The 24,922-nt window shown below is 42.6% G+C and overlaps 1 protein-coding gene across 1 annotated transcript in view; it reads left to right on the plus strand.

Annotated features, from left to right (window-relative positions):
* The window catches only part of FARP1 (FERM, ARH/RhoGEF and pleckstrin domain protein 1), a 296,737-nt gene that overhangs the window by 38,906 nt on the left and 232,909 nt on the right, over window positions 1-24,922 (plus strand). Inside the window, exon 2 of the mRNA XM_082601931.1 lies at window positions 21,462-21,655. Within this exon, the coding sequence (XP_082458057.1) occupies window positions 21,485-21,655 (171 nt within the window). The 5' untranslated portion in view covers window positions 21,462-21,484. The remainder of the gene's footprint in view (window positions 1-21,461; window positions 21,656-24,922) is intronic.

Here is a 24,922-nt window from a genome sequence, read left to right on the forward strand (position 1 = left end):
TTAGACCAAGTTCACAGAGGATGCCCGTTCTTTTTTTTTGGCCACGCTTTGGTCATTGTCACAGGCAGACAGTAACTGCTTTGGATTATGTGAGAATAATGAAGGATGCTGTTAAGAAATCTGGTATTATAATGAGCAGTATAGACAAGGATTTGACTTAATGATACATTAGTTAGCCAGAAATAAATAAATAAATGCAGCCAAAAATAAATAAATAAAAATAAATAAATTTAAAAACTAGTTAAGGCCTAATGTAATAAGTATATTTTGAATTTTTTATATTCAGCTCTCCAGAAAAGATTTCAAATGTACCTAGTGTATTATCACAGTTTCATGAACAACAGCTGAGGTTTGTGATTCCCGTTAACAGGAACCTTCTGGGTGATTCTTGTTGAAAAGCTTAATTATTTTTTTCTTTATCATTTAAGTTCTCCATCTTCATATTACACAATAGTTTCTTTACTAGAATGTCTTCATTTAGTGACCGAGATACGCTGTCTTCTGTCTCTCTTTTGCCTGTTGCCACCGTGTCACTCCCTCCTGCCCCTGTCCGTTTGGTTTTCTCGACCCTGTCCATAATAGCCTTTTTTAGCTTTTCTCTTTTTGAGCTGAGCTACTGAGGAATTGTTGCCTAGCAATGCCTAGGTGTCTGCAGTGGTCATGGGATTAAAGCAATCTTCAGTCCTTTGTTATTTTCTTTTAAAAATATTTTACAATGGTCTCCTTTCTTCAAGGGTATTTTGCATTGATACATGAATAATTACTGTGCAAAACTTTTAAAACAGATCCTGTTCCTCTGTTGTACCTCTATATCATCTTGATAAATGGTAACACTGAAACATTTCCTTTCTTTTAGGCTATTATTTCTAGAGATACTTTCATTATAAATCAATGTTTGAAGAAGATCCTACCTTAAAGTTTCTAACTCTATTGTTTTGTACCTTTTTCTCTCTCCCAACCTTATTAGAAGCAAAATCAAGGATGACTGATAGGTAATCTGTAGAGGTCATTTCCTTCCAAGCCAAATAATTGATAAATAACAATAGTCATATGACATTTCAAGTAAATCTATAAACCGTAGTATCTTAGTCAGCTCAGGATGCCGTAACAACAGACCATAGACTGGATGACATAAAGAGTAGAAATGTATTTCTCACAGTTCTGGAAGGTGAGAAGTCCAAGATCAAGGTACTGGCTAATTTGATTCCTGGTAAGTGCTGTCCTCCTGGCTTACAGCCACCTTCTCACTGTGTCCTTACATGGTCTTCCTTGGTAGGTGTGCATGGGGAGGGGAGATTTCTTCTTCTTCTTATAAGGCCACCAATCCTATTGGATTAGGACTCTGCCTTTATGACTTCATTCAACTTTAATTACCTCCTAAAAGCCATATATCCAAATATAGTTACACTGGGGGTTAGGGGTTCAGCATATGAATTTTGGGGAGACAAAATTCAGTCCATAGCATATGGTTTCTTTTCTTTTTTTTTTTTTTTAAACTAACTGTTACATAGGTATCTGACTCCAGAGTACCAATCACAAATGCTCTAAATGTGCAAACACTGGCCGCCTATCACTTCGCCTAGACCGGCTCCTGTCTCTGTCACCCATCAGTGCCACAGCCCTCCCTAAGAGCGGACACATGACACAGCCAACGTGGCCAGGACATTTATACCTGCCACCATGCACCACTGGAGGCATTATGGGAACCCCAGTGCTGCCCCAGCTGTCATGGTTCCCTCTGATGCTGCTGTCCTGCTGGGATCCCCACAATGGTCCCAGATCTTCCTGCTTCCAAGGAAGAGTTCTCCTCTGACCTGCAGAACCCTGACCCTACTGACCTCTGGGAATCTGCCAGTGTTCAACATCTAAGACAACATCTAAGACAGCTCTCGGCTGTTCCCCCTATGACTCTACCCTTAGTGGAGCCATCTCAGGGGTCTCTGAAACAGGTGAAATGAGCAGTGGCCTTGGGCTACCGGATAGACTTTTCAATAGAAATGAAACTATAAATTGTAGTTAGATCTTGTCCATACTGTTGGTGAACTTTGTTGCGGTGAAATGGGCTTTCCAGGGCTGTTTTGAGAACCTTTCCACCGTGTAACAGTGGAAAATGCTTTTTGGGTTCCAGATATTCATCAGTATGGGAGTAAATATTTGGAATATAACCTGTTCATAATATCTGGACTACCAAGATGAATTTCATCCCAGTTATGAAGGCATTGTAGAATACTCTTCAACTTTATTTTATTTTTAATATTTCTCGTTTCCCCGTCCTACAATATAGCAACAAAACCAACTTACCAGTTAAAGGAGAAAAATGACCACAGTCCTGAAAGCTCAACGAGTCAAATTCTTTGCATCTGATACCCAGACCCTGTCTATGGCATCCATAATCACTGTGCAGAAGTAATGTTGCCTTCTTTCTTTTTTTAACTTTAACATTATAACAAGTTGATTTTTCTTTGTTGCACAGTTTTCATGTTTATAGTTTTTGATTGTACACTATTCCATGCAGCAAACGTACCATAGTTTGGTTAACCATTCTTTGGGTATTTTGAGTTGACATTTATGTAAACAAGGCTACAAAGAACACCTCTGTACTTGTAGCCTCTTCGTTCCTTGGGATGATTTCCCAAAGATAAATTCCCATAAAGGTCAAATTATAGGGACTCTGTAGGACTTATGGTATTGATGCATATCGGTTTCTAGAAGTGTCATAGCACAGGTCCAGAAACACCAGCAGTGGAACCTTTGAGTTTTGCCTGTTATTCTACTTTCAAAAAAAAATCTCCCGAAACTTTTCTTTTGCCGTTTTAAGAAAAAACATTGTTTATAGGCAGATGTTTTAAACTGACAAGAAAAGTGAGGAAGCCAGAGGATTTTGTCCATGTAAGTAATAAAAAAGGACTCTGTCCCTCAGTGGATCTTCAGTGGGTATTTTCATCAAGCAAAGTAGATTTTATGAGATGTCTGTGTTTCTCCAGTCCCTTGGCTAAGCAACAAGTTGTATATAGATGAATAGATCGAACGATCAATCAATGACATCAGTTGGGGCTCAGCAGTCTTTCCCAGTAAGATGCCACACTGCTGACGCTGATCTTCTGATAATTATGGTGGCTGAGCCACCAGAAAACCAGGCTCTTCTCACGTTTGTCCATTTCCGTTCATAGAATCTGTGGGCTCTAGCAGAAGCAGTCAGCTGACGTCTTAATTCAGAGCAGTCTGGCAGAGTGGTGGTATCATACACTACAAAGAGATGTAATGTGGGGCGTTTAGTATGTTCTTATTAAATTTCCTCCTGGCATTTCTCTTTGTTAGTGCTTTGTCATCCATAAATACAATTTGCATGCCATTAAAACCTTCACTGAAGCAATTAATAAAGGATAGCTGGTAAGTTACAAGGGTGGGGCCTTTTTCTGAGACTCAGTGCCTAGGGAGATGTTCTTTAATTATTTCAGAACTTTCTGGGCATAATGTTCAGTAGCAACTGAACATAACTATAACTTTTTCTGTCACCCACGTCTTAATCCCATTTATTGCACCATCACATCATAAACGTTTTTTCGAAATGCCTAGCCAAAATCCAGCTATATTACAGCTCTAACAATTTCTTGACCTCCCAGAGTGCAAATCTGTCAAAGACAGAAAGGAGGTGATTGGGGCCTGATGTGTTCTGAATGAAGCCATTTTAGCTTCTAGTGATCATTGCTTCCTTTTCCAATTCCTCTCAATCTATAATGATCCATTTTTAAAATTATCCTTAGCAGTGCATTTTAAATTCTGGAACGACATAAAACGAATATGTCCTTTGCTTTCACTGCTTGCTTGTTTTCTAGATGAATTTTCTGTTGCTTTGCCATGCTCTATAAATATTCTGCATGGATTTTTGTATCGAAGAAAAATCTATATATTCATTTAAAGAAAATTGTCCTAGCTACCATATTGGTTCCTTCTAAACACTAACAGGGTTCTCTCTCCATTTACCTATGTCTTTTTTAAACTGCTAATTCACTGCAATTGATTATCAGCATTGATCAAGATAACTATTAATCACAGTTTAAAACTTTAATAGAAATGAAATAGTTAATGTGGAACGGTAATAATTCTTTTATGAATGGTCGTAATAAATACAGAGCTATAAGGGCTTTCAACTTTGAAACTGTTCTTTTTTGTAAAGCACAGTCAATGTGCTGCTATCCGGGGCACACGTAAATAAATCCCTGTTGATGAGCAGAATAGAGCTCTACACAGTCACCCTTTGTACGGTGCCCACTTAGAGGCAGCTTGATTACACATGAAATGCGTGATATACATAACATCCATGGCCTTCCCTGTGATTTATTTAGGCAAAGCAGAAATGGGCTTTGGAAGCCGAGAATGTCCCGGAGTCCAGGGTTTGAGAGGAGGGATCGTGTGCTCTCTGCTCCTTATTGAAATGCACTGACGCTAAGTTTGTTTTTTGGTTTTTTTTGACGCTGTTTTAAATGTCTGAATTCCAGATATGGGGCCATTGGAATTATATATATATATATATATATATATATATTTAGGCTCACTTTACTGTTTCAAAAGAGTGACGACTTGCAGACGTTAAGTCAGTGTTACATTCCTTAGCACATGGAGTTGGAGCTTAAATTTATGGTTTCTTTTTACCCAACCATAGGGTCCAGTGTCCATGGCAGCCTCTGCACATGGGCAGCCGTGCGTCCCTTGACTTGACCCAGGCTTCACCTCCCCCGAAGGCCCAGCTCTCTCACCTGGTAATGACTGGGGGCCTTTCTAGAACTGTCACCTGCTCTGGAGGATATGACTGGGCAGCTTCTCTGGGTAGTCCTCACAGGCACACGTACCTGCTCTGCCTTTCCCTGTTGGCCACGAAAGCTTCCCTGCCATTTGAGAGAGCCTGACTCTCCTTTCGGCTTCACATGGGGATCCATTTCACGTTGGCTTTTGGACCTTCTCAAAAGAAGAAAAATAAAAATTCTTTCTAATCTCACCTCCCCCCGAATCTGTTTTGGTATATCTACTACCAGTTGCTATTCAGTGCTTATATAAATTTAAGAGTATTAATAAAAATAAAGTTTCAGTTTTCAAATGTCTTTTTTGATATCTAGTAGTTGCTATGAGTGATACTATTATTTCCGATTATAATGAATTATAATGAATGAAGTGGCTAGTCTTCCATGGGTTATTCCATCTTAGAATTCCCATTTTGAGTACTACCTATTTATAGTAGCTATCCTTTTTTGTGTCTTTAGTTACTTAGACAGGATTTTATTATGAATTTTTGAGTGCAACTTTCTTTTTAAATGTTTTGCTTGGGCTCAAGTAAAATGAGTTTGGGAGTATAACATTTTTTTAAAAGAAAAGATTGTTTATCTGTTGAAAGTTTTGAAAAATTTCCCAGGCTTATTTATTTATGTAGAGCTGGGGGAGAGGAAAATTCCATGATTATTTTCTGATTTCTCCTTTTTTTGGTCTCTTCATGTTTTCTGTAACAGATGATATACTTTATTGTTGTTTAATTTTTACTTATTCTTTGTTTGCTTTTGTAGTCTCTCGTCAGCTTCAAAATTCTTTAGATAAAGACTGTTCATTCTTCTTGCTTATATTGGTGTAGAGAATAGTCCATTTTCCTTTCAGTGGGACTTTGGTAGAACATCATTTACTTATATTTTCAATGTTGAAAAGATTCTTTGTAACTTAAAATTTTTTTCTTTCATTCATTGTCTTTCCATAAAACAGTGTTTGAGCTTGCCAATAATTGGTTGAGTTTTGCTTTGTTCTCAAGAATTTTTTGCTTTATGATCTGAGAATGTATACCATATACATAGAACTTCTGTTATAGGTGGATTTTTTGTGTTCCAGCAAAATGGTTTTTATTTGAAAAAACTGGAGTATAATCTTTTTAAAAAGTATTTTTTTATTTGCCATTCCTTGCTGTCCAGATATTGTTACTTCTGTCCGTATTTATTGTACTGGGTAGGCTTATATTTCTTTAGTTATTGGCTCGTTCGAGTGAGTTATAGAACGTTGATGCCTTCTAGATTTGGGCTGCTACCTAAGTGAGCGTCAGGCACCCCATTTGGGAAACATCGCTGGTGGCCCCTACTTTTAGGCTATGAGGTGGATGAGGGAGAGCCCAGAAGTGAGGGGTCGGACCAGGGCCTGGCATTCAGCCAAGAGCTCGCTTGACCTCTTGTTTCCCCTTCTCAGTTCTCCAGCTTTTCACAGCTTCTCTCCATAAAACTTGCTTCTGCAGGTACCTGCCCCGTGTAGTAGTCAATCGTGTAGAATTGTGAGTAGTAAGCAAAGGAATGCAAATCAGTACTTAATGAATGGCATGTGTTATTAGGTGAAAGTGCTTTGTGAGAAGACGAAACAATGTGAATGAAAACTTGTTTCTCAGCAGTTAACAGAAATGGTAGTAGTGCCGTGCTCTAATGTCTCATTTCACAAAGCGACTTGTCCTTTGAGCCGGAGAGTGATCTGGAGCTCATTCCTCAGCCCCACTTCCCTGTCATTGTGTCCCTTTCGTGGCCCGTGGATCAAGTCTGGTTTTGTATCTGTTTCTGTTAAGCAGTGTGTTCCATGGGAACGGAGGGTTTGCCTTGGGAGAGGAAGCGTAATCTTAATTTCCCTTTGGGCTTTCTTTGACTTTGCCCAGGAGCATCTGCTATGTGGATCTCGGTTTCCCTCGATGCTCGGCAGTTTTCACTTTTAAGGGTGGTGCCTTTGCCTGCCCTTTCCAAGTTTCTTTAGTTCTGAGAACTTAATTAATTCATGGGTGTTCCATAAATGCTCTAATCCATTGCATGAATAGATGCTTGGAAAAATCCTTGCTCATAGAAGTGAGAAATTAAGACAGTTAAAAAATGCATAATTTAGAACCATAAAAAGAGAGTACACCATGGGAAAACTGGGCAGCTACATGTAAAAGAATGAAATTAGAACATTTTCTCACACTGTATACAAAAGTAGACTCAATGGATTAAGGACCTAAATGTAAGACTGGAAACCATAAAACTCCTAGAAGAGAACATAGGCAGAGTACTCTTTGACACAAATCATAACAATATGCTTTGGATCTGTCTCTAAGCCAAAAGCAACAAAAGCAAAAACAAACAAATAGGACCTAATTAACTTAAAAGCTTTTGCAGAGCAAAGAAAACCATTGACAAAATGAAAAGACAACCTACTAAATGGGAGAAAATATTTGCAAATGATATGACTGATAAGGGGTTAATATTCCAAACATACAAACAGCTCATACAATTTAATATCAAAAAACCCAAACTACCCTGTTAAAAAATGGGCAGAAGACCTGAATAGAAATTTTTCCATGGAAGACAACAGACGACCAACGGGCACATGATAAGATGCTCATATATCATTAATCATTAGAGAAATGCAAATCAAAACCATGATGAGATATCACCCCACACCTGTCAGAATGGCTGTCATTAAGAAGACCACAAATAACAAATGTTGATGAGGCTGTGGCTAAAATGGAACCCTCATACACTGTTGGTGGGAATGTAAATTGGTGCAGCCACTGTGGAAAATAGTATGGAAGTTCCTCAAAAAACTAAAAATGGAGCTACCGTATGACCCAGCAGTTCCACTCCTGAGTACATATTCAAAGAAAATGAGAACACTAATTGAGAAAGATACATGCACTCCAATGTTCATAGCAGCATTATTTGTAATAACCAAGATATGGAAGCAACCTAAGTGCCCATCAACAGATGAATGGATAAAGAAGATATATATATATATATACACACACACACACACATACACACACACACACACACACAATGGCATACTACTCAGCCATAAAAAAGAATGAAAATTTGCCATTTGAAAAAACATGGATGGTCCTGGAGGATATGATGCTTAGTGAAATAAGTCAGACAGAGAAAGACAAATACTGTATGTTATCCCTTATATGTGGAATCTAAAATATACAACAAACTGCTGAATATAACAAAACAGAGAAAGACTCACTGATATAGAGGACAAACTAGTGGTTACCAGTGGGGAGAGGGAAGAGGGGAGGGACAAGATAGGGGTATGGGATAATGAGGTACAAACTACTATGTATAAAATAAATAAGGTACAAGGATACATTGTACAGCACAGGGAATTATTGGCATTATTTTGTAATAACTTTGAAGGGAGTATAATCTGTATAAATACTGAATCACTATGCTGTATACCTGAAACTAATATAATATTAATCAATTATACTTCAATGTAAAAAAAGATAGAAAAAATGTACACTATACTCTTTATAGGTCTAGTAGTAATTCAGTAAGCATTAGTAGTAAGCATTTTGATTATTTGATGGATTTTCTCCTTTGGTGTCCTTAGCAGCTTACATGGGTGATTAGCCTAGTAGCTTGATTGGCACCTCTGTGCTGGAAAAGGCGAGAAGCTTGGGGGAGACTGTGATTGCATCTAAAATGACTAAGTTGTAAGGTCACTGAATATTGGAGAGGGTGACAATTTAGAGATTATCTTGTCCAGGAGGGCCCATGGTGAGCGGTGAAGACCAGCCTGTCTGCGGTCTGCTCCCATGTCTGCCACTTTACTAGCTGGGTGACCATGGGAAAATTGACTTAATCTCTTTGCCTTGGTTTCCTCATCTATAAAAGGGGTCAATAATAGTATCCACCTAATGGTGGTTGTGAGGATTAAATAAATTAGTATTTGCACAGCTCATAGAACAGTGCCCACTCTCCTCTAGAAAGGGCTACATAAGTGTTGGTTAAATTAAAATAATAACATATTTTTCCATATTCTGTGAATGAGAAGCTTAAAATCCAGGAAAGTTAATTTTACTGTGTACTCAAACATTTCAAAAATTAAGATTAGAACCTGATGGACAATCTGATGGATGGTGTCTAAATCTTTTCCCTTCCAGCAACCCATGGCAAAATGTGCTATTCATCATCATTAATTTTATTAATGGACAATATTGTTTTAATTAAATACCTTATTTTTTAACCAGGCTGACATTTAAATTCTTCTTTTTTCACAAGGGGTTTCACTCTTTTATTATGTTCTTTTTTTTCCTTGACAGTTCATTATTTTAATTAATAATTAATTCTCGGGGAAGTGTTCCAGAAGGCGATAGACTTTATACCTCTGTTGTATTTTATTGTATCCTTTGGCCTGTAATAATATTGTCTAGTGTATTTCTCGAATAATATTCAAATGGTGAGAGAATTTCACAGTCTATTCTTTAATGGTTTAATAGAAATTGCTTTCCTTTTCCCACCCTGAAGGGAAGCCCTGTCATTTATGATTCATTGGTTTTGGGAAGCTTTAGGAAATGCTTTTTTTTTTTTTCTAAACGTTGTATGAAATACTGTCATTACTCACTCCAGAATAGATGTCAGTAGAATGTTGTTACACAGGATGTAGGGCACATTTCAATGTTGCCATTTATTTTAAAAAATATTCATTTATTTATTTGGCCACGTTAGGTCTCAGTTGCGGGGCGCGGGCTCAGTTGTTGCGGCGCTCGGGCTCTAGAGCGCACAGGCTTAGTTGGCCCACGGCACGTGGGATCTTCATTCCCGGACCAGGGATTGAACCCGGGACCTTGGCAGTGAAAGCGCCGAGTCCTAACCACTGGACCGCCAAGGAATTCCCTGCCAAATTTTTTCTTAAAGCTGCATAGTTTCACCTCGTCTTAAAAACCACAGTGGCTCACCCTGGTCCATCAGATGCACCTCCTATGGCTTTTTGGCCCTATTATTTCAGGCCGACTGAAACCTGCATCTCACCCACCTTTCTCCTTTTCACTATTTTCTCACCTCTGTTGGTCTGTATCCACCACGTGCATGCACAGCTCCTGGCACTGGGTGGACACTCCCTTACTGAATGCAGAAGGGAACTCCAGCAAGCATGTGTATATTCTCCATACGTTTCATTTCCATCTGCCCTCAGGGCTACTTAAAACCGTTAGCCTTTTCCCAAGGACCAGGCGACTTCCTCGGCGTTCTCTGTAGCTTTTAAAATTCACATACTACCTATTGTCAGAAATAAACACATTGCCTTCAACAGTTATCACTGAGTACCTGCTTTCTACTGCTGGAGAGATAATACGTCCCATAAAGACGAACGTATGGTGCCATGTTCCTGCTTTGTGTGCTACGTAGTGCTAAGTGTGGTCGCTGAATTATAACAGGTCCTTAAAAATGCTTGTGAATGGCGATGACCCCAATTACTGTGACATTTCAATGATAGTATACTTTAAACTGTCTGTTATTTTCAAGGATGTTGAGTAAGCAGATCCAGTAATAGATTGCACCCTCCTTATGGGTGAGGCAGGGGTTCGGTGCTTTCCACAGGTATTTGGAGAGGCTGACCAGTGTCAATTGGTGGCAAAGAGAGAGGACTTGCCTTCGTGAGTGGATGAGGGTGCTGCTGTGTGTCAAATAGAGCGAGCTTGACCGCAGCCTAAGAAATGCAGCCGCTGGTTCCACTGCAGCGCTGTTGTTATGTGGGAACCGAGAGACGCCGCCAGCTGATTTCTTATCTTCCAGAAGACCACCTTTCTCCTTCCATTTTATTTACCCAGGCCTTTTAATTAGAGGAAAGAATGGAGGGGGAGTTAAAATTTAATTTTGTACTCTCAGAATCACGGAGAAATGGACATCATGAAAATGTGAATCATTAGAGATTTTTTTTTTCTGGTTTCCTGGGGTTTTTTAATTTCTGTTGGAGTAAAAGAGCCTTCTCTTCCCCATTTTACTCCTGACTCCATCCTGCATGTTTTTGTCCTTGCCTGTCTATCTCATGGAGGAAGTAGGTTCTACCAAATCAGCGAAAAGGCAAACAAAAGCGTTGTCTTAAGTCGTTTTTAGAACGAGGTTGGAAGACAAATGAAAATGTCCTGGGAAAAGGAATGCCACCTTTTCTTGCCAAGAGCTGTTGAAAGAATCAGTCTGGTGCGTGTGTGAAACGTGGTTTTTTTCTCGGTGAAGGTGTCGAGTAAGTGCTTGATTTGTGTCAGGTGGATTTACTTACCTCAGCTGATCCTAATGGGGACCCTTGGACTTAAGCGGTGGCGGTCTCGGGCTGGAGCTTGATCTAGGAGCTCCTGGGAGGCTTGTTAAAACCCAGATGCGGGCCCACCCTCCCGTGCTTTTCTGATTCAGCGGGCCTGCGCGGAGGCGGAGAATTTGCATTTCTAATGAGCCCCCCCAGGTGGTACTGATGCGGCTGGTTTGCAGCCGCATTTTAAGAAGCCCTGCAGGCGGTGGTCAGTTTTCTCGGCGTCTTCTAGGAGGATGAGTTTGTAGTGGAGACGTGACTGCTTGGAGTTCTCCTAGCCCCCGAGTCGGGCGGCCCCTCGCACTATGACAGGAGGAACATGTCATGCTCCCAGGTAATGCAGCCAGGCCCCCCAACCCTGCCCCTCTGGGCTTGGAATTGAGCTCGCAGTGCAGGAAAAGAGGAGAAAGACCTGGAAAGCAAGTGGAATATAAGCCCAATACGAGCAAAATGCCAGGGAGAAGAAAGTAAGGCTTCCCTCTCCCACCCCCAAAAGAGTACAAAAGGGAAGGCTTTCTAGAGTCGGTGACATTCGAGCCGGTAAAGAGGAATATTTTAGGAGGAAGAAGCAACAGCAGCCGCCACAACATAGGAAAATGCAGCCACGCTGAACAGGTTGTTTACAGGGAGAGAAATCGGGGCAGGTCATTGAAATGCCCGGCTGGGAATTTTCACATTTATGTTGTTACTGATTAGACTCAGGTTTTTGAGTAGAAGGTGTGGTTAAAACTAGACTTTGGAAATAACCTCTGCGACGTGAGAGACTTGCTTTTCTGCTCTGAGTTGTCCTTGAAGTACTTGGCAGAGATTTGTTATGGGGATTTAAGATAGCCTAGTTAATTTTTTTCCCACTAGGGTTGGAGAGGAAAGACAGTGAAGAAATATTCTTTATCGGGTTTGCACAGTTCAGTTCTCTTTTCCGTGGCGGGTGAAATGGGGCACCCAACTTCCCAAGAGTAGATATCCTGGTCCCCCTTCTCCCAAATGATCCAGCAGGCCTGACAATCCCTCGCCTGTTTGAAGCGTCTGGTTGATGTAAAACAGCTGATCTGCAGTCGCTCCTTCTGCTCACAGACTTTTTTGAAAGAAGTAAATCTATCCGGCCGGATAGCTGTTTTTGAACTTTCTCAAAACCCCTTATCTAAGTCCTGTGAAAGGCCAGCCGTGGCCGCCTGTGTCCTGGAGCAGCTGCTGGGCCGCGCGCCTTTCTGGGGCGTCTCCCCCGCCCTGGCCTGTGGCTCCCCGGGGACAGGAGCACAAGGTGGCTTTGTCACCTGGCACCTAAGCTGGAGTGAACAGGCACTGGTGGAGGTTACACATGCTTTGCCCTTTGCCCTCCTGGGAATCTCACGTGGTCGATCATTGTCCCCGCCCGCCCCCCCCAAAACTGGCAAACGCCAGCCCCTCCACCGTCAGCGTGAGGCCCTGGGCGCTCCGGCGGCTCTAGGACCCAGCCCTGTAGCTTCCTACAGATCTACCTCTTGGGCTGCTGCTTCTGTAAATTATTCACTTCCTATGAATTTTTCTTAACCTGGAATTTTTCAGTGGCTTACATTTAAAACTGGAAGGAAGACCTCTTGCCAACCTTCTGCTCGTCAGCCTGTTTTTGTTTGTTTGTTTTTTTCCCCCCTTTTTGCGGTACGCGGGCCTCTCACTGTTGTGGCCTCTCCCGTTGCGGAGCACAGGCTCCGGACGCGCAGGCTCAGCGGCCATGGCTCACGGGCCCATCCGCTCCGCGGCCTGTGGGATCTTTCTGGACCGGGGCACGAACCCGTGTCCCCTGCATCGGCAGGCGGACTCTCAACCACTGCGCCACCAGGGAAGCCCTCGTCAGCCTGTTTTGAATGATAATTGTCACCCTTGTTTACTGGGATTTCATCTTAGTTGATTTCATGCTTTAAAGGGGACCTGGGTGGACAGCAGGAATCTGTCCTTTTAGAAAATGAAAATTTTAAATCGGCTTAATTTTTTTCTGAATGGTACAAAATTTTAAAGGTCCTCAAAAGTGTGCAGTGGAAAGCACCTCTCAGAGCCTCCTCATTGCTGTCTGTAACCATGTCTCAGTGGAGCCAGCTCTCCTCCCTGTGCCCTTCCAAGAATATTCATGTGTGTGTCCACTTACATATCATATATTTAATGTATAATTTACATATCATACCTTTGGCCTGTTTTCAGTTCAAAGGATTTGAGTAAGTTTACAGACTTGTGTGACCATCACCACAATCTAGTTTTTTTTTTTTTTTTTTCTTTTGCTGTACGCGGGCCTCTCACTGTTGTGGCCTCTCCCGTTGCGGAGCACAGGCTCCGGACGCACAGGCCCAGCGGCCATGGCTCACGGGCCCAGCCGCTCCGCGGCATATGGGATCCTCCCAGACCGGGGCACGAACCCGTATCCCCTGCATCGGCAGGCGGACTCTCAACCACTGCGCCACCAGGGAGGCCCCACAATCTAGTTTTGGAACGTTTCCATCACCTCTAAAAAGATCTCTATCCCTCAGGCCCTTTGCTGTCCATCCCAGCTGCTACCCCGACCCAAAGCAACAACTTTCTGTCTCTCTAGATTTGCCTTGTCTGGATATTTTCATGTAAGTAGGATCACATGCCATGGAGTCCTTTGCATCTGGCTTCTTTCACTTAGCAAAATGTTTTGGGGGCTCATCCACGTTGTACCGTGTATCTGCATTTCATTTCCTTTTAATGATGAATAATAATAGTCCCTTGTATGGATATACCACATTTTGTTTATCCATTCACTGGGTGATGAACATTCGGATTATTTCCACTTGTTGACTATTTTTAGCTCTAAACATCTCCATACACACAGTCTTTGTGAAGACATACATTCTCCTCTGTCTTGGGGAGATACCTAGGAGTGTAATAGCTCAGTCACCAGGGGAACCCAGTTGCTGGGTTGTATGCTAAGCTTATGATTAAATTTTAAGAAACTTCCCCAATATTATCCAAAATCTGCACCTTTTTGTATTCCCACCAGCCATCAGCAGTGTATGAGAAATTCCATTTTTTCCCCATTCTCGATAACACTTGTTACTGTCCATTATAGTGGGTGTGGAATATTATCTCATTATGGATGTAATTTGCATTTCCTAGTGAGGGACAGTGGTGAACATATTTTCATGTGCTTATTAACCACTTGTATATCTCTGGAGATTTAAATTCTCTTTTTATTATCAGTTTTAAAACATATGGTAACAGTTAACTTAAGGCCTCTCACCATCTCAACTCCTTCCCCTGCCAATTTTTTAATTATTTCTACATTGTCAGGAATTATAACATTCTGCAGCTATTACAGTGATTTTAGCCTTCCTCTTACAGTATAAATGGATTTAAAGTTTACCAGTAATTGTTTTTCCTTGTTTCACCACTTAGCCTCTTGTTTTGCTGTTTATCCTGTAGTAGCTTCTCCCAGAAGGGCTTGAGTTCCTGACTATTTTAAATGTTCCAATGAAAATTCAGCTAGATTCCATGTTCTGATTCATCTTTTATTTCTTGGAGGATAGTTTGGTCAGTTAAACATTGAATGTGTGTTATCGAATGCAAGTTTGTGTGCCCAACACACAGTAAGGCCAAATAAACTGAAGCGTCAGAGTTTGTAGCAGAGAAAGGTTTATTGTAGGGCCGAGCAAGGAGAATGGGTGGCTCATGCCCCCAAACCCCCAAACTTCCTGAAGGGTTTCAGCGAAGCATTTTTAAAGGCCAAATGAGGGAGGGGGGTAGCAAGGTATGTGATCATCTTGTGCACAATTCTCTGATTGGTTAATGGTGAGGTAACAGGGTGGTTAACTTTATCAATCCTTAGGCACCACTAGGCCTGGGGGCCACTCACCGAGTAGTTAATTCCTTCCATTTGTTGGTGGTTTTTAGCAACTGAAAACCTCAGCAAAGATGCCTGAGATACTGTTATCTGGGTACTTCACAGAAGAGCTACAGCAGAGGATACGGGGCAGTAGTCTGTCCCAGGCAGGCCCCATATTGGTTACACATGTTGCTGTGGAGTCTGAACTTTTGTCCCCTCATTTGTTTTTTATTTTGAACTATTTGCCTAGATGCCCAAATAATTCCTTCTTAATTTTTGAAGATGAGTGGTGACACAGGAAACTTCCAGGTGTTCATCGTTTTACTTATTTCTGGGATATGCTATGTTCATGTATTATGGAGAATCTTTTATTTCTGAAATGTCTTCCTGAATTATACCTTAACATTTTTTTCTTGTTCCATTGAGGGTTTTTTTGTTGTTGTTTAGGGACACCTATTATGGGTGTGTTGGATTTCTTTGTCTTCCATATGTATCATTTTTCTGTTCTAAATCTTTTGCTTGCTTTTCTCCATCTTTCCCCTCCAGCCTCTCATATTTTCACCAGTGTGTATTTCCTTTTAGCTACTTCCATTTGGTGATTGTTAAAGCAGCCCAGACGGACTAAGACAAAGTACCATAAACAGGAAGACAACAAATTTATTTCTCACAGTCCTGGAGGCTGGAGAATCCAAGATCAAGGGCCAGTGGATTTGGTGTCTAGACCCACTTCCTGGTTCATAGATGGCAGTCATGTGTGTTACTTTTCCTCACATGGTGGAAGGGACAAGAGAGTTATCTGGATGCTTTTCATAAGGACACTAATCCCATTCAGGAGGGCTCCACCCTCACCATGCAATCACCTCCTGAAGGCCCTGCTTCCAAATACCATCACATTGGGGACTAAGTTTCAGTGTATGAATTTGGGGGTGACACAAACATTCATTCTATAGTAGTGACTTTATTTTTGGCTGTGCCACATGGCATGTGGGATCTTAGTTCCCCAACCAGAGATTGAACCCATGCCCCCTGTAGTGGAAGTGTGGAGTCTTAACCACTGGACCTCCAGGGAAGTCCCAGTAGTGATGTTTTTATTCATTCTTTTTTTTTCACCCTGAGGTCTTCCCTCATGCTTTATTTCCTTCTCATGCTTCCCTGAATTCTTGAAATCCTCTTCTGTTTTTGTAGATAGAATCAGTTATTTCTTTGTTTTGTTAATTTATGACAGTGTGTTTGGGCAAAATTTTCATCTGTTGCATATAACATTGCTTTGGTGGGTGTTTTTCATCTGTCATTCATTTTCATTTTCCTCTTTTTGCAGCATCTTTGTAAAGGTCCTTTTTTGTTATTAGATGAATTCTTTATGAACTAGCTATTTACAGGAGCTTCACGTGAGCAGGAGACAGGGCCATGTCCCATGCCAGTGGGGATTCTTGTGACCTGAGGTTGGGGGTGTGTGTGTGTGTATGTAATCCTTTCAACCCTTATTTTTCTCTAGCTTGCTGAGACTGGTTATGTTCCTAGTGGGGTCTCTTTTTTTCACTTTGCCTGGGCAACAGACTGCTTCCTGCTAATATGTCTTACCTGTGTGGTTTCTTATTCAGTTGGACCTTTCCTGCTTCCTGATTTCTCCCACCACACTTTGTCCAGGGAAGCTCTTAGTGCTACCTGCGTTTGTCTGTTGCACTTCTTTTCTGAAAGTTATTGCTGGATATCCTACTTATTTGGGGAGCATGGCTCTGGCAGGCATGGGCTCTCCAAGAATTTTCCTTCTCTGTCTGACCTTCACTGCAGTTTGGCAACTCTTTCTCATGTTTCGTGGTTCAAAGCTACAGATGTCTTCCAGGTTCCTCTGGGATGGAGTTCGCATTTTTGTGTGTGTTTTCCTTATTGCTTTTGGGTGAATTCCAAGAGGAAGTCTTTAAGCCAAGAGACTATAACAAGACAATTCTAGTTTTTTATCTTTTCTTTGCCAGTTAAATTTTTTACTGCTTTTTTGTTGTAGTCATTATTTCCTTTTTAACTAACTTTTCAAATAGATCTAAAGAAGAAAGTAGTTTCACAAACAGCTCTTTACTTTTAGGTCTGGAATGATCATGTTAGTAATAACGTGCTACAAGGAAAGAAATATTAATCTTTTTTACCTTGACTCTTTCTTAAGGAATTCAGAAGTTGGAGGAAGTAATGGAGGTAAAGTTGGAATAGAGCATGGATTGCTATTTATAAACAGGAGGCTTTTAGGTTTGTTAGATATGTGATGTAGAAGGCTGTGTTTTATTACTGGATTCACCAATTTTGCTATCCAGCATCGGTTATGGTTACCCATTCATGACTTGACAGCGTTCCTCAGATATTCCCTTGACATTCTTAGGCTGCTCCACTCAAAACTCTTGGCTGGATTTATGTTTGAGTTAAACAGCACTTTCCATGAACAGTAACAATCTGCCTGCAAGTATAAAAACAAAAAGTGTGACATGCTTTGTTGAAATGTTAATATCCAGAAGTAGAAAAAATATAGGCATGAGATCATTTGAAGACTAAAAAGAGATAAAGGAAGTTAAGGTACCAAATGTCTATTAATCACTAGCTCAATTTAATTTTTAAATGCCAAGCTGTTAAAAATCACAGTATTCTTCTGGGGATCTTGGGCCAGAGTGGAGAGAAAGGGTTCCATTTAGAGGATGAGAGCCTTGCTCTTTGCTTAGGTAGGACAAAGAGAAAATGTGTTCAGAGCACCTTTAAGGTGGGGTGACATGAGAGAATAAACCCTGTCCTCCCTGCTGTCGGCTCCCTGGATGGGCATCAGGGCCACAGCCCGGACCTACCCCTCTCAACTCAGAGCAAGAAGAGGCCAAGTGGTCAGGCCCAGCATCTGTGATTGAGGACAGGGCCTGTCCATTCTGATGGAGTGCAGGGAACAGAAGGTGGGGTTGGAGGTGAGCAGTGGAGGATGTTTCCAGAAGCAGGGAGGGATCAACACCAAAGTAGGAATGAGTGCAAAGAGGAGGCTGGCAATGGGGAAGGCAAACTGGACTGATGTCAAAGCTTTCTTTGGCACTTGTGTTTATTTTTAACCATGAGACTATGAATAGAAAACATATAGGGGAATAATTCTGCCTGGTTTGTGAAGATTATTTTAAACACAATGATGCCATAGTTAATTAGATCTATACCAGCCACATTTGATTCATTGAACAAATGTAGGTGATCTGTTTTTCACTTTGGTGTAAAGCATTGTAGATGAGCAAAGTCTAGTTGTGTCTTAAGACCAAGAGATGATTAAGCAAAAGATAATCACATAAACAGGTTGGAATTAGGTTCTTAAAAAAAAAGCTTATTTGGGGGAGAAATCAGAAAGGTACTTACTTGTATAGCAGACCTGTGAAATCATAGATGGACATTCAAGAAAGAAGGAATAGTTCTCGAAAGGCTGGTCCTTAACTAGCATGGTGACACAGAAGTCCAGCCTCAAAGGACTGCATAGGAACGAATAATAATCTCTTACAGGCTTTGGTGGAAAGTTGGTGGGGAAAGTGGGTGTGGGAGAAATAAGTAGTAAATGGTGTTTCCTGGGTGGTGGTCAGGCCCTCTCCCTTTTCAGTCAAAGGGTGTGTTTTTCTAGGCCAGGGTGGTTTGATCCAATGACCCATCTTATTGAGGTGACTCCATAGTTTCTGCTCTACTGACCTCAGGGCCAGCCCTCTGTGTCACAGGGAGAATGTTCGAGGTTTCACCGAGAGGAAGGGGAGGTTCCCATATGGAGTTTGGTGGGAAACTTCTGGGAAGGAACCTGACTGACCCTTCAGGAGAAGGAAGAGCCTTGGTCAAGAAGAACCTACAAAATGAGGCTCACAAACTGCATGTTTTTTCCTGAAGAAGAGAGCTGAAGGGTGACTCGTAAGATGCAGCCCTGAGGTCTCTACCTCACACCACAGGTGACCCTTGAGTGCCCCTTCTGTGGCTTTCTTTGTCACTGAGACAAAGGGTCATTCTTTCTCTGCCTCTTCTCCATCGGCCCTTGTGTGAATTTACTGCCATAACAAAGTCCCACAGGCTGCGTGTCTTTTTTTTTTTTTTTAACATCTTTATTGGAGTATAATTGCTTTACAATGGTAGGTTAGTTTCCGCTTTATAACAAAGTGAATCAGTTATACATATACATATGTTCCCATATCTCTTCCCTCTTGCATCTCCCTCCCTCCCGCCCTCCCTATCCCACCCCCCCATCCCACCCCTCTAGGTGGTCACAAAGCACCGAGCTGATCTCCCTGTGCTATGTGGCTGCTTCCCACTAGCTATCTTTTTTACGTTTGGTAATGTATATATGTCCATGCCACTCTCTCACTTTGTCACAGCTTACCCTTCCCCCTCCCCATATCCTCAAGTCCATTCTCTAGTAGGTCTGTGTCTTTATTCCTGTAAGTCAGAAAGAGAAAGACAAATACCATATGCTAACACATATATATGGAATTTAAGGAAAAAAAATGTCATGAAGAACTTAGGGGCTGGGTGTCTTAACAGAGATTTATTTTCTCACAGCTCTGGAGGCTGGAAGTTTAGATCAAGGTGTTGGCAGGGTTGGTTTCTCCTGAGGCCTCTCTCCTGGGCTTGCAGACAGCCACCTTCTCCTTGTGTCCTCACATGGCTTTTCCTCTGTGCACCCCTGGTGTCTCTGTGTGTGTGCAAATTTCCTCCTCTTATAAGGACACCAGTCAGATTGGATTAGGGCCCATCTTAATCACTGTTTCGAATTGGTCACCTCTTTTAAGACCCTGTCTCCAAATGCCGTCACATTTTGAGTTACATGGGGTTAGTGCTCCAGGGTAAGAATTTTGGGGGACACAGTTCAGTCCATAACAACCCCCATGGCTGGGCATGTTTGTTCTTTTTGCTTTTTCATTGCCATGTTCTCCCCGCCACCCCTTTCACATTCACTCTCACCCTGGCTTTCACTTCTACAGCGAGATGGACTCTGAACCCAAAGCCCCGATCCAGCTCCACCTCCACCACCGCCTGCTGGATATCCTTTTATAACCTTCCATGTGTCCCCAGTCACACACACACCTTCCCCTCCCACTTCTTCCCTTCTGCCCTGATTTAAAACTTTCTGGTCACTGTTATCCTTTAATCTCCTTCTTCTCAGTAGCTAACCATTTACAACACCGGGTTAATTTTTCCATAAAAGTGGGTTTTATAGCATCATCTTTTTATTTCCATCGCCACTGTTCAAGCTATCCCCTCGAGCTCAAATTGTTGCCTTAGCTTTGTAACTGGGCTCCCCCAGCCCCTGCCAGCCTGTCTCTTTTTCCAGCGCATTAGTATAGATCATCTTCACATGCATTTTTCTCAAGTTCTACTTTTGTCGGGTCATTATTCTTATTCAGTGACTCCCTACAGGGTGAAGACCATAGCTCTTAGCTAGGCATTTGATGTTCTTTGTGGTCTGATTCCAACCTAGTTTCCAAATGCATCTTTAACTCTGCAGCATTGATTCTCACTCGTCTCCCTAAATGCCACCTGATTTCTGTCCCATAGCTTTCCTTATGCTGTTCTGCTTCCCTGGAATTCCTTCTCCTTGTGTGTTCCTGTCTCCTTCCAAGCATTATCCAACATTTGAGACTCAGTTGAGTTCAGTTCCTACCTTCTGCATGATGGAGAAGATACCTTTGTCAATACTGTAATATGTAGAATGGTTTCCTGGGAGAGGGGGAACAACTGGGGGAGGGTGGCAGGAAAGAAGTTAATTATGAGGAAAAGAAGAAATCGAGAAAAAAGACCCTACCTAACATCACCTGGGTTTGTGTGAGTGTGTGTTTCGTTTCCTCAACCAGATTATAAACTTGGGAGCCACAAGATACGTTTTATGTATTTATCTTGATAACGCCCACATTACTTGGTATGTTCCATGATCCATAAAAGGTAACTAATGGATGCTGATGATATGGATTAGGCACTCCTCATTATCTTCCCAGCAGACCGCAAGTGTGTGGAAAGTGGCGCCTAGCTCTTGGTAGACTGTGACTAACAATACGTAGAACACAACTGAATCTATCGTATTAAGAGCTGACCGTAAAACTAGAAAAGGATAAACTATGTAAAAGTATGCAGAAGGGGGCTTCCCTGGTGGCGCCGTGGTTGAGAGTCCGCCTGCCGACGCAGGGGACACGGGTTCGTGCCCCGGTCCGGGAAGATCCCACATGCTGAGGAGCGGCTGGGCCCGTGAGCCATGGCCGCTGAGCCTGCGCGTCCGGAGCCTGTGCTCCGCAACGGGAGAGGCCACAGCAGTGAGAGGCCCGCGTACCGCAAAAAAAAAAAAAAAAAAAAAAAAAAAAAAAAAAAAAAAAAAATGCAGAAGGATAAAATATGCACAGATATTCGCATGCCTTGAGTGGCTAAAGGGGACGCCGTGTGTGAACGAGCTGAACGCTCATCAGCTCGTGTGATTCCTGCACGGGGGGTGGGAGCTGGCCGTCTTGTGCTTCAGGGACGTGGCCACAGTGACCGGCAGAAGGCGACCAGTGTTACTAAGGTGGTCTCAGTGAGTCTTCTGACGTATGTTTCTTCTCTCTGCTTCCCGCAGGCATCATATAATCTGCTCTCATCATGGGAGAAATAGAGCAGGGGCCAACTCCAGGATCGAGACTGGGGGCCCCGGAGAATTCGGGGATCAGTACCTTGGAACATGGACAGAAGCCTCCCCCCACGCCTTCCGGAAAACTCATGTCCGTCAGAATCCAGATGCTGGATGACACCCAGGAGGCCTTTGAAGTTCCGGTAAGTTGGGGGCAGCCTTCGGCACGGGAAGGCTCGTGTCATTGCTGCGTTTCGATGACGCGAGGTGGAAGGTCTGTGTGTTCAGCAGCTCCCTGCCCACCCTCGCCATGCTCCTCTGGAGGGTTCTGGTTCCGAGCTGTCGGTTTTCGGATTTATGCGTGGACCGCGCCCAGTGATAGAAGTGGGTGTGTCATTTGAATTTTACTCTGATTTTCCATATTCAAGTCGATATCTGTGTGTATATGCCTATGTATGTATTACTTATGTATTTGAATTGGAGGGAACTGTGGTCTGCGTCTCAGTTTACTTTGCTCATTACAAGCAGCTCCTCTCAACGTCGATGCACGTGTGTGAGCACCCCGTTTCCCTAGGTTACTGGCAAGAAAGTTCCGAGAAAACCATCAAAGACCTGAATGGGTGTTCCGACATCAGAGAAGTTGCCGAGCATGTTTGTGGGTGGGGAGTCGGGGTACAGAAGAACCCTGGTCCCAGCCCCCAGTGGGGCAGCCCTGGAAGTGAAGAGGCCCCATCCCAGGGGCGGGCCAGAGCGGGGGTGGTCCAGGAGCCGGGCAGAGAAGAAGGAACGGCAGCCTTGGCCTTGTCCATCAGCTAGAGCTGCATGCCCCCGTGGTTCTGGTGTTGTCCTCAGAGCCCCTGCCTCGTGGCCCCTTGCCCTCCCTCATCCTTCTCCGCAGCCTCCTCCTGAAATCCGACCGCTGCCAGCGGTTCGGGAACCACCACCAGTTAGTTACGTGCAGATGCAGGATTTGTTCCCGTGGCAGGGAGAGTGCAGACGTGTGTGTCCACCTCGGTAGAACTCTGACTGCACTCTCCTCAAGAATTAATCGGCATCCAGAGAATTCACAGCACACTCTGGCTGTTTTCTGTGTTCTCCCTTGGGTACTACACCCACATCTCACATGGCTTGTGTGTGGGGGGGAAGGAAGTAACTCTTGAATTGCAAACAGCCAAACTGTAAGCAGACTTTGGGAACATAACCTGTTTTTAAACTGGAGACGATCCATCTATTATTCCCGATGGCTAGAGCCACTAAAATTTAACAGTTGGCATTCGTGTCTGCAGCTCATCATTTAATGGTTTATGTAATATGATTCACTAAGTCATATTCATTTCAAAGACTGTTGTTCAGAGGGTGTGAATTACCATTAAGTGTCTCAGGGAAGATAAACCTCAGAAAAGCTATGTTTAAACCTGCCAATTTATTGCACATTGCAAACAACCTTTGTATCTTTCTAATTTACTTGTTGTGGAATTCCTGTCTCTTCAAGGACTTGAACTTCTTCACGTCCTGAGGCACAAAGCCGTTGCTAATCTGCTGAAATTGTAAAAATAGATTGAGGGGCACACCTGCCAGCCTGGTAGAGTCAGGCCTTCTGCAACATGTCCCAGCCTCCTCCTCCCCGCGCCGCACCCCACATCCCTCCCGCACCCCGCCTCCCTTCTTTTCATTGCCAGACTGGTTTGGTGAGGTATTTCATTTCAGTGTTTCCTCTTTGGTACTGCTAAGGACTTCTGAGCCCAAGTCTCTAGCAATGCATTCGTTTATGTTTTTTTTTTTTAAACATCTTTATTGGAGTAATTGCTTTACAATGGTGTGTTAGTTTCTGCTTTATAACAAAGTGAATCAGTTATACATATACATCTGTTCCCATATCCCCTCCTTCTTGTATCTCCCTCCCTATCCCACCCCTCTAGGTGGTCACAAAGCACAGTGATCTCCCTGTGCTATGCGGCTGCTTCCCACTAGCTATCTACCTTACGTTTGGTAGTGTATATATGTCCATGCCACTCTCTCACTTTGTCACAGCTTACCCTTCCCCCTCCCCATATTCTCAAGTCCATTCTCTAGTGGGTCTGTGTCTTTATTCCCGTCTTGCCCCTAGGTTCTTCATGACCTTTTTTTTTCTTAGATTCCATATATATGTGTTAGTATACGGTATTTTTCTGACTTACTTCACTCTGTATGACAGACTCTAGGTCCATCCACCTCACTACAAATAACTCAATTTCATTTCTTTTTATGGCTGAGTAATACTCCATTGTATATATGTACCACATCTTCTTTATCCATTCATCTGTTGATGGACACTTAGGTTGCTTCCATGTCCTGACTATTGTAAATAGAGCTGCAGTGAACATTTTGGTACATGACTCTTTTTGAATTATGGTTTTCTCAGGGTATATGCCCAGTAGTGGGATTGCTGGGTCATATGGTAGTTCTATTTTTAGTTTTTTAAGGAACCTCCATACTGTTCTCCATAGTGGCTGTATCAGTCTACATTGGTGTTCCCGTATGTGGTTTGTACCGAGGGCCAGCAAATGCTGCTGTTGTGTGCACGAGCTACAGGAAGCATTGTACTGTATTCACTTGCAGTTCTTGTTTCCCTGAACCAAAGGATGTCAAAACTCCGGTCCTAGCTACTACTTAGCTAGGAACTATATAGGAACTCCCTGCCTAAGAAATAGGAACAGAAGTGTGTTTGCATCTTTTAAAAATGATTTTACTTGATAATTTCTGTTGTCTGTGCTTTGCATTTGTAACTCCTCTGCCTGGAAGGTTTCTCATACCACCCCCTTCCCACATAAACTCCTATGCATCCTTAGAGGTCCTGTCTGTTTTACCCAGATGCCAACTTCTTGAGGCAGTGGCTGGGGGTGTTTTCTTCCCCCATTTCAGACCTCTTTGCTCATACATCTGTCAGGGTAGAGCTGGACCACTGAGATTCAAATCCCAGCTTCATCTACTGACACATTAATCACCTTGGGCAAGGTACTTAATCTCTCTGTATCTCAGTTTTCTCCTCTGTAAAATGAGGCTCATCATAAACCCTACCTCACTTTATGAGAATTAAAGAGTTGATACAAATAAAGGAACAACTCTTGGCACATACTAAGAGCTTGGACCGTAATATGATTAGTGGCACCAGTGGGCATTTGCTGCTTCACCGCTGGCTTCTCGGGGCTGGGCCCTTACCTTACTGTCTCATCCCCAGCACCTCGCACAGTGCCTGGCATGTAGTAGGTGCTCATTAAGTGTTTGCTGACTGAATATTAGGAGTAGACTGAATCTTACAAGTAGAATGAATGCTATTGTTAGTTTTTCACATGCCTCATCCATTCATGTTTAATTTTTATTTTTGGAGTTGAGTCAAAATGTTCCTTCTCAACCCATGGGCAACAGATGTTTTCCATAACTGCCTGTAGAAAGGCAGTAATCAGCATTTTTATTGACTAAGCTGATTCTAA

This window comes from Mesoplodon mirus (assembly GCF_964341445.2).
Source record: "Mesoplodon mirus genome assembly, chromosome: 17".
Classification (NCBI taxonomy): domain Eukaryota; kingdom Metazoa; phylum Chordata; class Mammalia; order Artiodactyla; family Ziphiidae; genus Mesoplodon; species Mesoplodon mirus.